The 21,906-nt window shown below is 32.5% G+C and overlaps 1 protein-coding gene across 2 annotated transcripts in view; it reads right to left on the reverse strand.

Annotated features, from left to right (window-relative positions):
- The window catches only part of LOC139490560 (serum paraoxonase/arylesterase 1-like), a 26,365-nt gene continuing 4,459 nt past the window's right edge, over positions 1 to 21,906 (reverse strand). The window contains exons 1-10 of one of the 2 annotated variants that reach the window (XM_071277400.1): positions 16,879 to 16,987; positions 14,661 to 14,732; positions 13,805 to 13,881; positions 12,582 to 12,640; positions 11,916 to 12,057; positions 11,213 to 11,342; positions 9,005 to 9,208; positions 6,968 to 7,049; positions 6,245 to 6,382; positions 1 to 471 (exon numbers count right to left, since the gene is read on the reverse strand). In XM_071277400.1, coding sequence (XP_071133501.1) covers positions 298 to 471; positions 6,245 to 6,382; positions 6,968 to 7,049; positions 9,005 to 9,208; positions 11,213 to 11,342; positions 11,916 to 12,057; positions 12,582 to 12,640; positions 13,805 to 13,881; positions 14,661 to 14,725 — 1,071 coding nt within the window. In that variant the 5' untranslated portion in view covers positions 14,726 to 14,732; positions 16,879 to 16,987 and the 3' untranslated portion in view covers positions 1 to 297. Of the gene's footprint in view, positions 472 to 6,244; positions 6,383 to 6,967; positions 7,050 to 9,004; positions 9,209 to 11,212; positions 11,343 to 11,915; positions 12,058 to 12,581; positions 12,641 to 13,804; positions 13,882 to 14,660; positions 14,733 to 16,878; positions 16,988 to 21,906 lie in introns of those variants that run through there. The other variant, XM_071277399.1, reaches the window with a different exon arrangement.

Raw genomic sequence — 21,906 nt, forward strand, 5'->3', positions numbered from 1 at the left:
ATGTACTAAAATATATTCTTGTTTCTAAGTCTACAGAAATGTGAAAATACATGTAAGTAAATCAGCATAGTTCGAATTGATGATATCATGTAAATCAAATCAACATCCAATGCTTACAATTAAAAGTTAAAGCTAGCATATTCCTGAAATATACAAAATACTGAGGTAATAGTTGAAATCATAGATTGATCATACATGTTGACACGTAAGCTTACAGATTTAAGACACAAAACAAGTTTAATAATTGAAGACATAAAGCGATCAGTATCCTAAGAAATAAATGAGTATCATTCCTCATTACGGGTTATAAAGAACATCACATAGTATCAGTTCGGTTCCAACTGTCCCTATAAGTAGTCGTCCTTTATAATACGAAGCTGTCGCTGATCCTGAACAAAATTCACCATTGTCAAGAAATACTTCTTTGATATCAGATGTAAGGTTGCCATTCTTTGTTTTTATTTTGAGGACCTGGAAAATTTGAAAAATCTACTAGCATTTTGATAATTTAAGGTTTAGTTTAAGACGTTATTAAACAGGTGAAAAAACAAACTTTTACAAGATGATTTTTCAATACTTGTCTGGTATATTGAACATTAATCGCTAGAAAGAAAATCACATGGCTGATTTTACATAGAGCCATCATAACAATATAGGCATTGACTAAATATAAAACAGAAGATGTGGTATAATTGCCAATGAGACTACGGTCCACAAGAGACCAAAATGACACAGACATTAACAACTATAGGTCACCGTACGGCCTTCAAAGTCTTGCACAACTTCGATATGTTATGATACAGAATATTATTATAACTGATCATGACGATTCGAAGTTTAAAGTTCCCTATTTGAAAACATCGATAAACAAGACGAATACTTTCTATGTGAAAGACGATACATAACTTTTCTTTTGATTGTTTGACGTTTGATTATGGCTCAAAATGACTTGGTTCTTACTCATACTTTGTAAAACTAAGAATCACACAAAATTATTGACCATTAATTTAAAATTTGACTATAGGTTTCTAAATATGTAAAACTGTAAAATGATTTCTAAAATGACATTTGGTTGTCTACGTTTGAAGATCATTTGTACCAATTGTCATGAAAAAGCCAATAATGCGATTTTTTTTAAAATTTGAAAACTATACAGCCAAAAATAGACGGTTTGTTCTACATTTATGAACATCTGATAAATTTTAGTTATTTCTAAACAAACAAATTAATAAATTTATAAGATACTTATATAAAAGAGAAATTATAGATTATAATTTAACAAAAAAACAGCTTGTGTTTATATTTGAAAACAAAAAAGTTATGTATTTCTGTCGAAGGTAAACATGGTAAAAATACGCCTACAAATCAGATTTTTGAGCAAATATCTAAAATTCCGACCTCATTTTACTCAAACTATACAGCCAAAAATAGACGGTTTGTTCTACATTTATGAACATCTGATAAATTTTAGTAATTTCTAAACAAACAAATTAATAAATTTATAAGATACATGTACTTATATAAAAGAGAAATTATAGATAATTTAACAAAAAAACAGCTTGTGTTTATATTTGAAAACAAAAAAGTTATGTATTTCTGTCGAAAGTAAAAATACGCCTACAAATCAGAGTTTTGAGCAAATATCTAAAATTCCGACCTCATTTTACTCAAAATGTAGCACATGAAGGTATATGTTTTATTACATATTTTATTTAAGCAGGTAAAAAATAGCTTATTGGCACATGTTCATCAAAATTTCAATATGGGATAAAAACTGTACCGTATGCCCTTAAGCAGTTTTATTGTATATATGTTAGCGGCAATAAGTGAAATTAGGCATTAAGCTTAAATCCTAGCTAACGCCTAGGCAGTAGGTCTATTGCCTAAATGATATTATGCATTAGTTTTAAAGTCTTGGATTTAAGCTTAAATCCTGAAAAATGTGTGCAGGTATTAAGCTTAATGCCTGAAATATAAACAAAAGTAAACTTAAGACACTTATTTATTTAAATAGAAATCTATGTGTTACATAATAACATTTTGAGAACTAGGGCCTGTTTATCGAAACTGTTCAAAGATCGGTCCTATAAGATATTCTCAGGACAAAAATTATGATAAAGTTAGGACCGACTTAAATGTCTCAGTATATGCACATGGAAGCTATCTCATCTGAGGATTAACTTAGCTAGGATGTCATAACCGCTGTCCTACTTATTGGCGTAAAAGAAATAAGCAAATGAAAAAATTGAAATACGGTATCAAATTTAGCCAACAAACTTTAATTTAAAAAACGATTAATTATTAGAAAATAATTATTAGTTTTATATTGAAGGGTAATAAATAATTTTGATTATATGATTGTACATTTAAACTCTTTGAAACAAAACATAAGTAAAAAAAATATAACTATGTTTTATATTAGAATTGAACAAACTAACTGTAAATAGTTAAAATGCAATATATAATCGGTGAAATCATTATATGCTTTGAGGGAGCTTAATTCAAAGTGTCACAGTTTCATACTCAAAAGTTCAAATCCAAATCTCGTGCAAATCAAATTAACATACGTTTGAATATGAGCAAAAGAAAAAAAAAATCTAATTTTACCAATGCAAAACAACAGGGCCAAGTTTCATCCTAAGTATAAAAAAGAAGTTGTGGTATGATTGCCTATATGAATGAATAAGACAACTGTTCACAAGAGACAGGAAATAAAATCACTCATACAATATGTTATTTATATTAAAAAACATCAAATAATAATTCAAAACTAAGAAAACTTGATAGAAAATTGTGTTAAAATCATTTTTGTCGAGCCTTCAACTTTTTTTCCGGCGGCGGCGGCGGTAGCTCACTTCTTAAAAGCTTTATATTTTAGAAGGCGGAAGACCTGGCTGCTTCATACTTTGTATATAGATGCTACATATTACGAAATTTCCGTCAGTCACATGTCCAATGTCCTTGACCTCATTTTCATGGTTCAGTGACCACTTAAAAAAAAAGTTCAATTTTTTTGTAATGTTGAATTCTCTCTTATTATAAGTAATAGGATAATGATATTTGATGTGTGTGTACCTTGCAAGGTCTTCATGTCTGTCAGACAGTTTTCACTTGACCTTGACCTCATTTCATGGATCAGTGAACAAGGTTAAGTTTTGGAGGTCAAGTCCATCTCAGATACTATAAGCAATAGGACTAGTATATTCGGTGTATGGAAGGACTGTAAGGTGTACATGTCCAACTGGCAGGTGTCATCTGACCTTGACCTCATTTTCATGGTTCAGCGGTTATAGTTAAATTTTTGTGTTTTGGTCTGTTTTTCTCATACTACATGCAATAGGTCTACTATATTTGTTGTATGGAATGATTGTAAGGTGTACATGTCTAGCGGGCAGATATCATGTGACCTTGACCTCATTTTCATGGTTCAGTGGTCAAAGTTAAGTTTTTGAGTTTTGGTCTTTTTATCTAATACTATATGCCATAGGTCAACTATATTTGGTGTATGGAAATATTTTATCATTTTTATGTCAGTCGCCCAGGTTTTATTTGACCTTGACCTCATTTTCACGGTTCATTGCACAGTGTTAAGTTTATGTGTCTATTTTTCTTAAACTATAAGTAATGGGTCAACTATATATGTTGTATAGAAGCATTGTTAGCTGTACATGTCTGACTGGCATGGTTCATCTGACCTTGACCTCATTTTTAAGGTTCATTGGTCTTTGTTTAGTTATCTTGGTTAATGCTAAGTTTATGTGACAGTTGTAATAAAGCTTAGCTTTATACTTAGGACTATCAACATAATATCAATGATTAGTATAGAAGGTGAGACATTTCAGCGTGTGCACTCTTGTGGTATTACAAGTTGTGGTGTTAACAAAGAAAATTTACTTATCAAATAAAACAAAAATGGAAAATGATATGCGCAAAAAAATATATCAAACCAGCTCGAATACAATAGTGAAGTGTACAAATTTTCAAATAAATATAATAATTATTCTGTAGAATCTCACCCCTTTTTAAATTGGATACAATCACTTTTTTAAAAATCTTTTGAGTAATTTGTAAATCCACAAAAACATGAAAAAGTATGAGTAAATTCTGTTTTTAACTGCTAAAATTGCTAAATAAACCTACTTAATTTAAATATTTGTCAAACGAATGTATATTTATATATGTAATTATAGAAATACAATTAAGAAACAACTTTATATCAAGAATAAATTGTCAACGATGCATAAATTCCAGAGTTTACATATTGCCTAAAATCATGTTCGGCAATAGGATGAATCAAAGTACTGAAGTACTGAACATCGGATGACTGCAGGTTCTTGTGGATGGTCAAAAGCGCATGTCACAGAAACAGATCACATCTCTATACCTGAAACTTGGGTTAATTTACAGAGATATTTTTTTCTGATAGAAGTTCGTGCTTGGATGATGAATAATTGACAGGAAGTTCAACCTCACCGTAATAACTATTATATTGTAGTGCAAGAAAGCAGTATACCTTGGACTATTATACTTATATAATAATAGTCGTAGAGAATACACTGGTTTGTTGTTATATATATTATTAATATTACGATTGCATGTATATATAATTTTCATCTATTTGTATATGATAATTCTATTCTACTATTATTATAGTGCAGTGCAAGTGCATGGTGGACACTCTTCTGTAAAAAAATCAAAGCCTTAAAGACTGTAAAAGCAAATGCTGCCATGTTAATGTTTTGGGGACTTTTATTTTTCATCTACATATATAAGAATTAAACCTGACAGGACATGGTTGTCTAGTGAAAAGCAAGAGGGTTTTGACTTTATATCAATAAAAGACTTAACAAGGAAATCATTTTTAATATGTTTTATATTTCACAAGGAGACAACAAGCTTACCAGGCTAAAGTTGGGGGTAATTATGTATTATCCCCTGGTAGTGTTTGTAACTGGGCAATAATTACTTTTATTTATTTAATTTTAACAATTTTCATGATTAATTTAAATTAACCATTCAGTTAAACATTTCACCTTTCGAGACGCTAATGTTGAAAAATGGGACAGAAATAAAATAACTTACAAGACATAAACATAACATGTAAAAAATAAATATATATTTCAGCTTACTAAAAATATTTTCATAGTGTTACTTTGACATCATTTCTTAAAACTAAGTCCCACACATAATTGTTCATTTGATATGTGTCATCCTCATGCGATACGAGAAGTTTTCATGTCGCTAAATAGTCTTCGTGTCGCTTAATTTATTCTTCTTGTCCGTTCTTGACGCTTCTTGTCGCTAAAATTCTTCTTGTCGTTATTAGTGAGACCGCTATTTTTAGATTACAGGTGGTCATTTACACTACACGTATAACCTGTGTAGTGATTTTTATTTTACGATAAATTTTATGAATGAACGATAATTTTATGAATGAACAAGAGCACCTGACCTCTTTCTGAAACACCAATTAAACATATAAAATCGTATTTATTAAGATATAATTCAGTCAAATTTTCACCACTAAATCAACAACTGAAATGATTCCATATTTTGTTGAAACATCGTACAACCGGAGAACAGAAATCGCAGGTATGAAAATGCACTTTTTTCACTGGTGTTGAAAACCCAAAACTAATTTGACTATAATTTATGAATGACGGAAATTTAAGCGATAACAATACATCGGAGTGACCTCAAGGTCATCCTCTGTAAAAATCATCTTCAAATTTTAGTAAATAAGCTAAATGCCTGCGAACAGGCAATAACTTAATGCCTAGGCGTTATCTTATTGCCTAGGATTTAAGCTTAATGCCTAATTTCACTTATTGCCGCTTACATATACATTCCAAAAAGATAAAACAAATCCTCTGCAAATTACCGAGATGTGAGATAAATTCAGGAGATGTTGGCCCTACGTTTTCTAAATCATTCTATTCTTGTTATTTAAGAAAATTGCATAATTTTTCGTTCTTGATGCATGTTAACATTGTTCAGGAATTAAACCACTGGAATGTAAAATTAGAAACAGGGAGAGTGTCCGTAATAGAAAATATTTAACACCCTGGAACATCCACTAATACCATATCCCATGTTCCTTCTATTATAGTTGATTTCAAGTTAATTGCCAAATATTCTTGTAAAATGTTTGGATTATCGTATTCTCTTTTTTGTCCTTGTGCTAATTTATCTTTTGATATTTTTTTGGTATTTCAGTTATATTTTTTTTTCTTTATTTTCTTACCTGGGATGGTGACCATGATTGACCATTTACTTCTTCATATTTATGAAGGAGATGGGTACGAGCGTGGCATCCAATCCAAAGGTCTCCTGTCACAGGATCAACTTCTATGTTGTCTGGTGCTGTATCAATGAATAAAGTCTGCAAAAACAAAGACTAATTAACATTTGTAGTATAGAACATCTGCAAAATTTGGACCATTCGACGACAGACAACGATAATGGAACGTTTTCCCTTAGAATTATAAAATCATAACCATAAGTCCAACATGTCATCTCTTATATCATTTCATTCTGTCATATATCGAAAATGAAGTACTTAATTGTTTCTTGATATTTAAATTTGATCTAGAATAGAAATCAAGAGTAAAATACACGGTCTGCATCAACAGATAGGTGAAGATATAGTTAACAGAACTGTCCTAACGACCAAAGTCTAGACGAGCTGATAATAAGTACTATTAAAGACATATCTTTTAAAATACTTGAAGGTGAACATCAAGTAAGTATAAAAAGCGCGATATATATATATATAGTGATCAAGTATGTTATACTTTGGTCTTTAATTATTGGGTTTCGACTGGTAACATCTAATCCATTATTGTCCATAGTGAGACAAAAAATGAAATGTCAAACGTTAGACAGACAGTTCGCGCGAAAATGCGTCATATATACCAGCCGATACTTAGATAATTGACGATATATGTTTTAGAATCATATAATATACCTGCATCAAATGAAGACTGTTGTCCTTCTGTCGCTTGAATGCATTGATTTGTTTACTCCAGAATTCAGCGATGTATATAGTGCTGTTAATAAACTGAATGTTAGATAAAACAATCATTTTTCAATCAAATATAACACTTAGGAATAAAAAAATCTCCATAGACTCAATGCTTTCATAACGTACACAAGATGTGTGTTAGGTTTGGGAAAGACTCATCAGTGATGCTTGGGTAAATAGGTTTATGTCTATAAATAAAGGCAACAGTAGTATACCGCTGTTCAAAACTCATTAATCGATGGAGAGAAAACAAGTCCGGGTTGTTACAAACTAAAATCGAGAGAAACACACCAATTATAAGAGGAAAACAACTGAACAACAGAAACACTGAAGTGCAACAAAAACAAACGCCAACATACATATAAACAGACTATTCTATAACAGCTGCCATATTACTGATTTGGTACTGGAAAATCAAAGAAAACTAGCTAGCCTAAACCTCCCGCATATATTACAATGTTAAAAATATCGCTAAAATGACAACACTACGCGACAGGAATACTGTACAAACAAACAACACTCAGCACTGAGAAACGCATAAACAAATAGTATAATTCATAGTTCATTTGTACATGTATTGTTAACCACAGAATAACATTTCCTCATTAACAACACCACAGTACACCACAAACAGTGACGTATTTTTAAAACAAAAGGCAAGTATTATAATTCAACATGGCAGTCCTCGAAAATTTTGAAACAATACTCTTTTGTATCTTTTTTTTTTAAATAAGTGGATCGGCGGTCTTTTTATGATAACACCAAAGTAACATTCATAGAAATACCTGCTATGTGGAAAGTCCCCCGTGTGATATTGATCAAACAATATTCTTTTCTATTATTTGATATGTGGATTTTAAAACCAGAAGAAAAGCATGGAAAGTCAAAGAAAGGCATTTGATTAAATTGGAATTGCGACGTCATTTTCGATTGAGTGTTTAAAACCCAGACAAAGCCACTCTGTGTAATAAATTATAGTCAGTTGCCGATTGCCTATTATTATGGAACTTTTTTTTACAATACAGACATAAGAGATAATATAATTGAACGGTCTTGCAAAATAAGATTCTCTCTTAATTTTGAAATAAAAGAAATATACCATATACATGTATAATATATGTCTCTGTTGATAATAATAAGGATACAACAACAAAATATCACATTGCTTCTAACAAAGACAAATACAACGTTAAAAAATAAAAGTGAGATGCGACCGTAAAACACACTATTTAAAGCAATCTCAACAACTCCAGGAGATATATCACGGGATCTAACCTAATGCTACCAATATGATTGGAACCGATATTAAAATTAGTTAATCATGTTAAATCTTAATCAAACTCCAAAAACATCCAATAATACTCAGACATTGAGCTTGCAATATAATAATGCCCAATATATTTTCAGAATGTGTAAAAGTTGCTATTTACCATAGAAACAAAACGTTTGGAAAATAAATGAGCAAAAGTGAGACGGAAAATAGCAAAGGGATATAAGTCGTAGTAACCGACGGCATCCAGATAAAAAAGAAAAACAATGAATAGACCAATTAAAGCCTACAAAAACAAAACCTAAACAGCTAAAAACTGAGCAACAAGAACCCCATAAAAACATCGATGAGATGTTATATATATGCTTTAGCTCTACATATGGCAAACGTCATGTTGTTTGTGTAAGTATATATTCAGGGATATCACATTGCAGGACTTTGGATTTACAACAAACAAAAGCTCGGAAGGGTATTTGTAATTGATTAAAATCACCTGAAATAACTGGTATGTGGAAAAACACGAACCATAAAGGCAGCAGTAGTATACCGTTGTTCGAAACTCATAAATCGATAGAAAAAAACAAAACAAATCCGGGTTACAAACTAAAACCGAGTGAAACATTTTTATGTTTTTTTTTTTCAAAAGTGTTTATTACCCTGTTCTTTAATAATATTTATGTTGTAGTACTTAACCTGTACTGACCACCGACCTTAAATCTGGTGAAGCATTTATTCCGTTTGGATATCCAAGATCAGATATAACTTGTTTAAACTCATGCCCATCATAGAACCAGACTTTTCCCAACTTCATCATACCGTATATTTCTAATGGTGATAAATATTTGTTGTTGTAATATTCCAGATACTGCGTTGCATAAAATGATTCGTTACTAATTGCTAAGATATCATTCATTCTGTAAAAAAAACCAGACACTGCATTGATAATCTATCAAACGGCATTAAAGACATTATATTCAATGTTTCATTCAATTTGCAAGGTTAGCTCAACCATTTTCTACATGGCACAGCCTAACCTCTATTCTAATATGGCGTGCTTCTTTCGCTTTGTGAATAAACACATGTTCTAAATCCAATAAAATTTGTGTGCACATGCGTATATAGACTTCTTCAGAATAATGAATTTTATCAAATTATCATGCACTAAATATATTTCTTTAACTTTAAAACACTTTTTAACTTTTAAATGGTGCACATGATGTTACTAATTCATTTATTATGACTGTAATATGTTGCTTTCCGAAATTGACATGTTTGACCTAGATACGACAAGCGTTCATGCTGGCTATTCAAACTCCTCCCTCTGAAAAATTACAGTGCCTGCCGTTTGCTTCTTTACAAACAAGACAGGGAGGTTCATGGAAGAGCCTTCACAAACGCTTTTACACTTATACTTAATGGACATAGAAATGACCTTAATTGTCCTATTTAGAATCGAAATAATTGACGCAAGCTATACTTTATTGTAGTTTTAACATGGTTAAGCATTATATTTGTGTTATTTTAAAAATAATTACGAATATAATGCCTACCATGTTAAAACTACAATGTAAAGTATAGCTTCCATCAATTATTTCTTAAACAATGAATAAGCAGATGAGAATTATATATATATATATATTGGCAATTCATCACTTCATTTGCACAAATTTTAATTTGTAGTCAACGAATTAAAAGACAAAATGTAACAGTCGTATTAATGAATTTATATTATGAAATTTTACTTTTCAAATTTTCTACACCGAGTCTATTATATATGGCCGTTTTTATTTGTTTACATTCGAATTAAAAAAATGTTTGTCTGTATGAACCTTGGGAAAATTTGACTCTTCAATGCACGTTCTTAAACTTCGAACTTTATTTTTGGCCTATTAACTGTATTTTGAATTGAGCGCTACTGACAAGTCTTTGGTAGAATAAACGTGCGTCTACAATGTTAATACTATTATATACGAAGACTTTATTTGCCGTTAGATTGTGTCAGCTAGTAATTTTTAAAATCTTGTTGTTTCATAAATGTAAATTAATCATCACTTTTATTTATTTTTAACACTCAGATAATCATAAGCAAATGCATGTAAAATGTTCATTAATTGCAAACCAATTGTTTTATAAGACGAACCGATACTAGTAGACTACTTTCCTACTCCTCAGCACATCAGTTTATTCCCGAAATATGGTAGTGTTCGTGCGTGCTGTTCAATTTATTGTTTTCGGTGTTGTTTTTTTTTTATTCTGTATAATTTTTTTTATCTTAATAAGCCTTATTTTAATGTTCTATGTAGTGTTTTGTTGATTTATATACCTCCCTCCTTAATTTGTTCTCTTTTCCAGTCTTTTGTGGTATGTGGAAATTAATTACGGATGAAAGGGCAGATGTATATGATTTTACATCTGAGTTTCATATGAATAGGATTCACATATTCGTATGCAATGAGAACATAAAAGCAGGTATAGTTTTCAATCTCAAAATTGCAAACATTAACTGCTAAACGAAAACATCAGAAACATAATTCAAATCATTGATGACACGAATATTTGCTGTTTGTGTGATGTTTAAAAGAATTCGGCTCTGTATTTTGTATGTTAATATATAGACAATTGTCAATTGCTTAATCGGCACGTATCAAGATTACAGACAAGAACACATACAATTATCATGTTGAGGTCATGCTACTTGGGATCATCTTTAAGGTTTTATGTTTGAAATTCTGAAATCATACGGATAATTGATGATGAACTTTATTTGTCATAATATGATGAAACAGTACTAGTCTTTATAGTAAAACGCATCATTATTAAATATTTGGTGTTAGACAGATGTCAATCATAACTCAAATAAAATAATTACAGACATGTATTCTTATGACCGACAACCTTGTATAAAACTTATTACTTACAGTCTACCTTCTGATGAAATGGTTTTTATATGCCACAGTTTTGATATTCCACGTTTGAATTCAAATACCTCAATCGTTTCTGTTACTCCGCCGTCAAAGCCCGTATTCACAACAAAAAGAGTTATTTTGTCTGAAATATTCATTGTAACATCTTATCTTCTACATAGCAATGCAGTGATAAATGAAAAAGAAATCACCTTAGATATATACCCGTCTTAATTCTCATTAGTGCCACTCGATTTAAAAAAAACTTGGACGAATACACGTATGTGTCGAAAAGAATATGTATATGGTCGAGAATTCGTAACCCTGAATTACATAGTTAGCCCAACAGTGCATGCAGGTATTAAATTCTGATCATGTCAATGCATATCGTCTCTGTCTATTTGGAAAACATGCTGTTCCGACCGTTCGTTTTTTTCCCTAACTTTTATTTTGGTGTACCATGTTGGCGTTTGTTTTGAAAACATGTTTTTCGTTATTATATATGTAGTCTTTTATGTAATTAGTTATGTGTTTTCAATACAAAATATGTTTTCATACGTTAAAACTATAAACGTTTATCCAACTTTTAGCTTTGATAAAACTCTGAAGTTTGGTTTTTTTTTATCTATTAGAGTCAGTACCAAGTTTAAATTTAGTCCTATATGATAAACAAAGTGCAGGTAAACAAAAATACATAGGAATACTACATTATTATTACTTGATGATTGCTCTTCCCAAGCACTTAATCCAACGGGGTGAAACTTTGGAACCGTAGGCTCTATTACTAATTCTGTTAGGGTTTCATCGGGATCACTTAAGTTGAATGTAAGAATCCGACCTTTCGATGATGGAAAAAATCCCTGAAAAAATATATATTGTGATCCTAAAACAACAGTTAAGGCGTCCGATTAATTACGTATACTTTATAAAGAATTATAAATGATTTATTTTCATTGATAATCAAAATAAAGAAAATATGCAAGATATTTTTTGTTATATGAAGTTCCTTATATCATATGTTTGTTCACATTAGTCAGAAGAAAAAAGGAAATGAATAGATGATAACGAAGTTCGCATTACTGTACGCTTCAGTGTAAATCCTCCTGAAGTCAACTATATGATGGATTTCAGAATACCATAAATAAAATGGTATATTAAAGTGCAGTTAATTGTAATTTGATATAAAAAAGATTTTGTAAAAATTGACTCTTTACATATAAGGAAAATTCAAATTGCAACGTATTTCTTTTATCATATGATTCAAATCTGTCAGTAATTTACCAACGTAGATTTTTTTATATGAAACTTTAAAAATATAAGAATAGTGGTTATGATTCGTGCAACTAAGCAAATCTCATTATTGTAACTGAACACTAAAACTTACAGAGCTTATAAACGTTAGACCATCAGACAGAGTAGTGATATCCTCCGAACCTCCGCCGTCTAAAATGGAACATTCACTTGTTTTAATGCAAAGACTTATTACAAATAATTGACTATCTACAACTGTTAGTGGATATCTTCCACTCTGTGGCCATTATCTGTACGTCTCTGAGGGCAGCATTCATATTTCATACACAATTAAGATTAAATATAAATAGATATTTTTGAAATGTTTATCCAAACATTAGTAAATTCTTCACACAAAATTTGACATGTGAGCACTTAAAAGTCTCTGATGGACACTAAGTATTGTTAACTGTTGTAAATCGCATTTTTGGATGATTGATTGTTTGATTGTCTGTGTTTTATAGAGCCCTCCTGACCGCGTATTGTCGTGACGGACAGTTTTCGTTGGTGGGTATTGTGTCGTTAGATGAGTGTTTTATTTACGTATATCTTAGTTTCTTTGAACTTATTGTTAGTCCTCCTTTTTGTATTAAGTAGTCATATTGAGGAAAGTCAAGAGAAATAGGTTCAAGCATCTAAAATTCTTAACTTTTGATTTAATAATAATAACGAAAAATACTAAACTCCGAGGAAAATTCAAAACGGAGAGTCCCTTATCAAATGGCAAATTTAATGTCCCTAACACATCAATTCCAATTTAAAACAAGTCATTTCCAAACCATCAAATAAAGGCAACAGTCGTTTACCAATGTTAAAAATTCATAAATCGATTAAGAAAAAAATCCGGGCTGTAAACTAAAACCGAAGGAAACATGTCAACTATATAACTGCCCTATGGTTTCCTTTTTAAAAGACATTGTTCTGACTATTCCCTATCCCTATCAAATCATATTTGATTTAAAGGGATTTTTTTCTAATGCCTTCAATAGCTATATATGACAATGAGGGTCAATCGTTTGAGGAAGTAAGCTATTATAAAACAAGCTGTCGCTTAATGCCTTAAAATAAAAACTATTTATATAAAGGCCATGGTTGTAATCAAATAAAAATTATTATAAAATCATTACCATAAGCCATAAGTCATTAGATAACAATTATGTATATATATATATATTTGTAACTATTTGTATGATATTTCATACAAGATTTTTAGTGAAGGATCTTAAATCTTGTGTTTTGTTCTGATGTGTTTTATATAAGCATTAACATTTTGAAGTCATATATTCTTTGTCTATTACATAGGTTTTAAGTATTTACCTTTTCCCAATAATTGTTTACACGGTCCAGGATAGTGTGTATATATAACATCATATTTCTCATACTGCATAAGTAATCTGTAAATTAAAATCAAGATAAATTATTATGAGCATATTTATCTAAATGAAATTCTATGGAAGTGAACAACAATAATTAATAAGAAAGAAGGATATATAACAAATATGGATCTCTGTTTTTGCATATAGTTATTTATAAGATCCGATTATCGAGTTTGCATATTGATTTTAAAAGAATCAGATGCCAAGCACAATATTAAGCTTTGTGCAGCGTGAGCACAGGGAATTGGTTTAAAAAGGCTCCACATTTTGTAGAGTAGCTATTATTGTACAAAATTAATATGCAGACGTCCAGATACTCAGTAATCGATAGTAATTGATTTAAAGTATCGTTTGTGTGTGCGTTTTTGTATAAAAAAAACAAGAGTTTTCTTTAATTCACTGAGAAACCTAAAATAAAGTGATAAGTTCGGGTCAAACTTATCAAAATCGTTTCATTCATTATGGAGTCGGTGATATGTCCAAGTCAACAAATTTGGTAGCATCACCGTAATCTGCAATCTTATTAAGAGCTGAACAGAGTGATACAGACAGTGGAATAATTCAAAATTGTGAAACTGCCTATTCTAGAGGTGGCGTGAATCCGATGTGGATATTAAAAAAATCCTAAGAACTTATACGAGTACATACAATTTAACTCTTTTTCATCTTGCAAGAGGTGGTATATCTAGTATTAATTCCTCTATGGCAATTCTATGACAAATTCAATGTGTGTGATCATTACCGAGCTGGTTGCAATAGTTGTTACTAATGTTAGGGTATATAAAAATACTACTTACATGTACTTGTATACATGGTGTGTAAAAGCAGCACAGAATAAAACAAAACCTAATTTAAACAACATCGTGTGCCTGTAAATAAAGAGAAAATTATGTCACTGTGTCAAAAATGATTATACAATACATGAAAGATTTCAGTTTGAAAAGATGGCAAAAGAAAGTGTTGATTCGTTTTAATACAGTTCATAAATTCATACATACACACACATATACGCATTAAGGGAGGAAAAGTATTTTATTTGTATTTATCCAAATTTTAATTGGGGATATTTTACTGTTTTTTTATCCAAATTTTAATTAGGGATATTTTACTGTTTTATCAAAATTTTAATTGGGGATATTTTACTGTTTTTGTTCAAATTTTAATTGGGGATATTTTACTGTTTTTGTTCAAATTTTAATTGGGGATATGCATGCACACCCGTAAACACGCACGCAATTCATCAAGTGGTCTACATAAGTGTTAAGATGTTACTAGTAACACCCAAACCTATCCACCTTTCTCCTAGGGACCATGGATTGAAAGAGCACAAAAAGAAATTTTGGATAAGGCTATCAAATGTATCTTTTTTAATGTGTGCTGTTTTATTGTGGTAAAAAGGAGACACAAGAATTGCAACAAAATGTGCACATAATGTCAAATAAAAATGCGGGCTACCAAATTTTTAACAATCAGAACACTGTATCAGATTGGTAATTATCAATCTATGTATCCCAGATATACCAAGCACGTTCCCCATAGCACGGCTTTCAACACAAAATTTTGAGGTAGACTTTTCAACAAATTGTCAACATTCCTATGGAGACAACTTGTGTGTCGCTCCTTGTCCTATTATTATTTTCATATGAGTCGGAGTTCTATCAGACACTTATCAAAAACTAGAAAACGTACGTACGTACGTCCATACAGACAAAGATAAACATAATGCCCCTCTGCTACGGCTGGGGCATAACAAAAGTTCATCGGAAGATACCAAGACCTTAATGATAAATTTTCCTTTAACATCAACTTTACAATTTAAATGATGGAATTTTATGCGAGTGTCATACAAGTGATAGGTTAACCTAAATATAAAACAATGTTGTTTGCATCGGATTGATGTGTTTGATATGTTTGAGCACTTGAGCTTTTGATTTGGTTTTGGATTTTTCTTCGTGTTCGGTAATTTTGTTTATTTACTATAGTACATCCAAAAAGTCATTGATCTTGTGCATTGGTTGTTTTAAACTTTCTTTCAATTATATTTGAATTAAACTTGATTTAACCCTAGCAGTGTATTTCACCTTCACCCTTTTTACAGATGGTGTAGCTTTATCAAAGGGCGATAACCTAAAATGTTGTATAACTGTTTAACACGTCAGTAATCTAGTAAATAGATCAGGTAAATATTCATATAGAACAAACAATCAGGTGAAAATGAATACCTGGATTTGAAAATCTAATGAAAATAATAATTCACGATCTGTGTTTGTAACGAGGAATTCAAAGTTATATGTCCCTGTTAAAACAAAGGTATAGCATTTTAAGTTCAAAGGGTGTACGATACATCAACAAAGTTCTAGGCCAGATGTGTCTAATTATTTAAAAAACGACTACAAATTGTAATGTGGTTTGTTATGTTGATTGTTATACTTACGTAGTACTTTAGCCTGTTTGAGTCTATCTAGGAATACGTATTAGATATAGACTTTTGCCACATATCTGAGTGGTGACAGTTACGAACATAAGAGAAAACTATACCTAATTTACCTACAAATAATGAATAATTATTTTCTCTGCCGTCCTGTTCTAAAAAGGGCAATTAGTTTTGCTAAATTCGGAATACTATCAATCTCTAAATGCATTATCACTTTTTAAAGATATCTTTAAGTTATGGATTTTGGAATTAAAAATCTTTATTGCGTCTTTTTTCTTTCATCAACAAGATACCTAACCACTGTTGTTAATGACAATATGAATCGCTGTACTGTTTGTCTTGTTTATGTGCGGTTAAATTGCCAAAAAAAAAACTGAAATTTTGCCGATAAATGATCACATGTCTATGAAGATTACCATACATCAGCTTTAAACAGCAAGTGTGTTAACGATATTTTAGTGATACAATTTAAAGTTTTTTAAGATAAATAAATTTACTAATATACCATCTTGACGTGTTGATTTTGCTTTTAATTTTTCATACTTTTGTTTAGAAGATCAAATCAATGTATGATTTCTTACTTGCGAACTGCTGCATTTCATGACTAAATGGGTCATATCTAAGATATTTCGATTTCCACAGAAATAATCTTCACCCCATCGTGTTGGTCAGGATATTAATTGGCATCCTAGATTTGAAATTATAAAACTTCAATTATTTGTATTCTCCCTTCTCTTAAATTGGCTAATCATGTTACTTCTGATATTCTAATGATACAGAAATTGTACGCCGTCTTTCAATTTGCTCAAAGATAATCAAAATTATGATTTCAGTCGAAAAGTGGTTATTTTTGTATTTAAAAGTAAACTCATTATAGATACCAGGATTAAAATTTACGCCAGACGCGCGTTTCGTCTACACACGACTCATCAGTGACGCTCAAATCCAAAAAAAAGTTAAAAAGCCAAATAGAGTACGAAGTTGAAGAGTATTGAGGACCGAAATTCCTAAAAAATTTGCCAAATACAGCTAAGGTAATATATTCCTGAGGTAGAAAAGCCTTAGTTTTTCAAAAATTAAAAAGTTTTGTCAACAGTAAATATATGAATATGACCATATCAATGATAATTCATGTCAGCACAGAAGTGCTGACTACTGGGCTGGTGATACCCTCGGGGAATTAAATCTCAACCAGCAGTGGCATCGACCCAGTGGTTGTAAATAAACTCATCATAGATACAAGGATTAAAATTTATATTTACGCCAGACGCTCGTTTCGTCTACATAAGACTCGTCAGTGACGTTCAAATAAAATAAGTTAATAAGCCAAATATAGTACGAAGTTGAAGAGCATTGAGGACTGAAACTCCTAAAAGTTTTACCGAATACAGCTAAGGTAATAAAAGTGTAACATGGCATTTTTGGTTTATTTTTTTTTGTTTTTCATACATATATATTACAGTTCAGGCGATTTGGTGTCACGATATCTCAGTAGCATGGGTTCGAATCCCGGAGAGGGAAGAACCAAATATGATTGGGAAGACTCTCTAGCAAATACTAAAGGGTTTTAGTTAACAACTTGACAAGTACATTGAACCATCGTTGCATTGTAAGCTATCCAGTTAGACTCGGTCTAGTGTACCAAGCATCCTCATCAAGGTGCGACTAATCCTCTCTGGAATTCAATTTCCCATTGGATGGTACGGTGTTGTTCTGGATTTCTTCATCCCAGTTAAGACGCAAAACTCTTTGATCATTCTACTTTCAATATTCGCTCCTCTGTCAAAGTGGAAACGTAGTGGCATTCCATGGTGAACGATGTAGTTGTCAAAGAGTGATTAGGTAGTCCTTCTAGCTGTTTGATTCCACGTTGGTATTGCATGGGCGTATCTAGTGAAATGGTCCATAATGATAAGTGAATCTTTGTATCCTCCCTTAGAACGCTCAAGTTTCAGAAAAAACTAGCTCCAGTGGAGATCCGGTAGTGATGCTGACCAATAGCACAACTTGACTACTAGCTGGTGTTTTTCTTTTCAAACATATACTGCATTGTCCTATTCAGTTATTAACTGCCTTGTCCTTTCCTGGTCAGTAGAATATGTCATGCAGTAGTGATAGCGTTCTATCGTTGCCAAGATGGTCCATATCATCATGCAGTGCCTTAAGGACGATCATTATATCTGCAGGTGGTAATACCAGCTGTGATGTCCTGTCATCACAAATCATCACGTCTCTATACAATACGCCATCTTTGAAAATAAGGTGTTGAAACTGTCGCAAGAGTAGTGACGATCCAACCTCTGCTTTTGAAGGTTTCCTTCCTACTCTAACTCTAACTCTCACAAAAGGCGTTATCTGTGAATCCAAGGCTTGTGAATGTTTCCAATCGATAGATAATATCTTCATCTTTGTATTCTTCGTCATCATCATCTGACTGCACAACATCTACGTTAACAGCTAAACGCTCGATGAATGCGTTTGGAACCTGTGAGTTGAAGATAACCTGTACGGACTCTATCGATATGATTTCTCCATTATCGGAATCTGTACTTTGTGCATCTGGAATTCTGCTGTGTCTATCGGCGTCTCCATTTTCTTTCCAGATATTATGGTTGAAGTCTGCAAAGCTGCTCAACCATCTGTGACCGGTGTCATCGAGCTTAGCTGTGGTCAACACATATGTCATGGGGTTGTTGTATGTTATGACTGTAAAGTTTTTGCCTAAGAGGTAATCTCTAAACTTCCGACAAACAACCCTATTCAAAGCGAGGATTTCAACTTGTGTGATGGATATCTCTTTTTAGGCTTGGATAAGCTGTTGCTGACTAAGCTGACAACCCTTAACAGAGGGTCAAAAGATACCAGAGGGACATTTAAACTAAAAGATCGAAAACAATCTGACAACCACAAAAAAAACCTGGGAGTGATCCTAGGTGCTCCGGAAAGGTAAGCAGATCCTGCTTCACATGTGGCACCCGTCATGTTCTCCCTGCTTCTAGTACAATACAACTCAAAGTGCAAATCCTGATGCATTTGTATGTAACTCGTGTAAAATATTGCTAATAGCATATCCAAGTATGGGTGCTGACATAAGCAGTTCATTAAGTGTTTCAATAGCTTTTTCTTGGTCTGGACCCCAGTGCCATAATTTCTGTTCATGTTTCTTGACTGTCTTCTTTATTTAATTCGGCATTAATTCTGTAAAACGCTCACTTATCTTGCTGAAGTGTCGAATGAAGCGACGATAATATCCGACGAATCCAAGAAATCGTCTTACATCTTCAGGAATGGTGAGTTTTGGCCAATTCACAACTTTATCTGTCTTGTCTGGGTCAACCTCCACACCTTTCACTGAAATAACATGACTGATGTATTTTCCTCAGATCTTTAAGAATGAGCACTTGCGAGCTTCATGTTGTGTTCTTGAATTCTGTCAAATACTACGGTGGAAACTGTCAAAATGATCTCCATATTATCTGCCAAAGATGATAACGTCGTCTATAAAGATATCTTAAGGTGCAAATCAAATAAACATTCCTCCATCATTTTTTCGTGGGTTGCAGGCGAATTGGTCAAACCAAACGGCGTCCTGATGTATTGTTAGAATCTGATTGGACACATCGTGAAGGCGGTTCTTTCTTCGTGCTGCTCTAGGGTCTTGACTTGGTGATACCCGCTCTTCATATCAACGCAAGTAAAATTCTCAACTTGGTGATACATGCTCTTCATATCAACCCATATAAAATTCTCGAAATGGTGGTACCGGCTCTTTATATCAACGCATGCAAAATATTAATACCTGCAGGTTCATCAAAGAGATCTTTTATTCTAGGCAAATCCTAGTTGTCCTGTTTCGTGATTCGGTTAAGGTTTCGATAATATATACATAGGCGAAGCTTGCCGTTCTTCTTTCTAACCGGTCTACATTCGAGGCATAATGGTTGTGTGATGTTCTGACAGTTACGTTTCCAAATAACTATTTGAGAAGTGCCTTTCCTTCATCATACATGGCTGGTGGTATATATACGCTTGTGACGTTGTTTGAACGGGTTTTCCTCTAACAAGGCTATCCGATGTTTTATTATTGTAGTGCTGATAATGTCAATAATTCTTTGCATAAATGTCTTCCATTGGCGGATCCAGGGAGAGGGGTCCGGGGATTGGAACCCCCCTTTTTGGCCGATCAATACATTTGAATGGAAGCATATAGTTGTAACCCCTCTTTACTCTGGGTTGGTACCCCCCTTTTTCAAATGGCTGGATCCGTCCCTGTCTTTCGTACGACTTTATAAAATCTACCCCTCTCTTCAGCTACTCATCTGTTAAGTCAATGGTGTTGATTTCCAATTGATCAATAATGGGTATAGTTCTTTTCCGATGTAACCTGGTATCTGAACCGTTGAATTTGGTTTGATGGTAACTGGTTTGTCACATTCATTCTTGATAACAGCCAATGTGTTGTTGTGAAGTTAACGTTGAAGTTCCTTATCTGTGATTGTTCCAAAGGTAAGGTACCATGAGGTGCTGAGTTCAGATGTCTGTAAATACCTGGTGCCATGTTGGTGTTGTAATGATTCATGATGAGTTAAAGAATGGTGGCGCCAATAAGTAGTGGTACTTGGATGTTGTAGCTGCTACTAGTATCTGGAACATCCAAAATAATGCATGGGTATTACTCTCTCTAAAGTGGTAGCTGAAGTCCTGTTTCTATATAACTTTCATATGACAGTTGCTGTTCATCTGCAAACTCTATGTCTAATAAGGTGTTAAGTTGTTGAAGTGACAAATCCATCAAGTAAGTTGGTGTTGTGTGGCTGACTGTATAAACAGTTGATCCAGTGTCAAAAAGACTATTTACTGTTTTACCACGTAGTAGAACATCGGTTTCTGTAGGACTTCCAAACAATGCTGGTGCATGGTACTTGGTTATTATGACTCACATAAGCCTTATCGTGGTCCTGATCCATAGACTTTAATAGACTTTATAGAGTTTAAATCCTTCTTTTCATCCAATATTGCGGTACATCCAATCTTAATGTGTCCTGTCGATCTTCATCTAAAGCCTCACCTTTCTTCCTAGTGTTTATAAGCTGAAGTCATTTGTGGTGCAGATAACTCATGGTATCCCTGTCGTTGTCCTTGTCCTTGTTGTCTGTTGTATTGGTCCTTAAAATTGGTCACTGTTTAAATATCATCACCTCGACATTTGCCTTCGTCTTCCTCTAAAATATGTTTCTCATCTATCCAGCATGGTTGTAAGTTGATTAATCAATTCCTTTAAGTCAATCATCTGTGATTCCTGCGTGGTGATATCAGAAATTACATTTCCTGAAGCATGTTAATAAGGTTAAGCTGGTTGTGGCTTATGAGCTGATAACTTCTTCTCTGATCTCATCAGGGTGTTAAACTTGTGGCCTGATATATCCTTATATATGTTATGTATGGCGTTGTCAGTTCATTTTCGATTTATGAGTTTGACTGTCCCTTTGGTATATCTTTCGTCCCTCATTTACAGGCATTTTCTAAATTTAGGCATTTTGTAGAATGACTGAATTTTTAAGTCATTTTAGATGACTGCATTATTTAGGCATTTTTCAAATTGATTATTT

This window comes from Mytilus edulis, chromosome 10, assembly GCF_963676685.1.
Source record: "Mytilus edulis chromosome 10, xbMytEdul2.2, whole genome shotgun sequence".
Taxonomy (NCBI): Eukaryota; Metazoa; Mollusca; class Bivalvia; order Mytilida; family Mytilidae; genus Mytilus; species Mytilus edulis.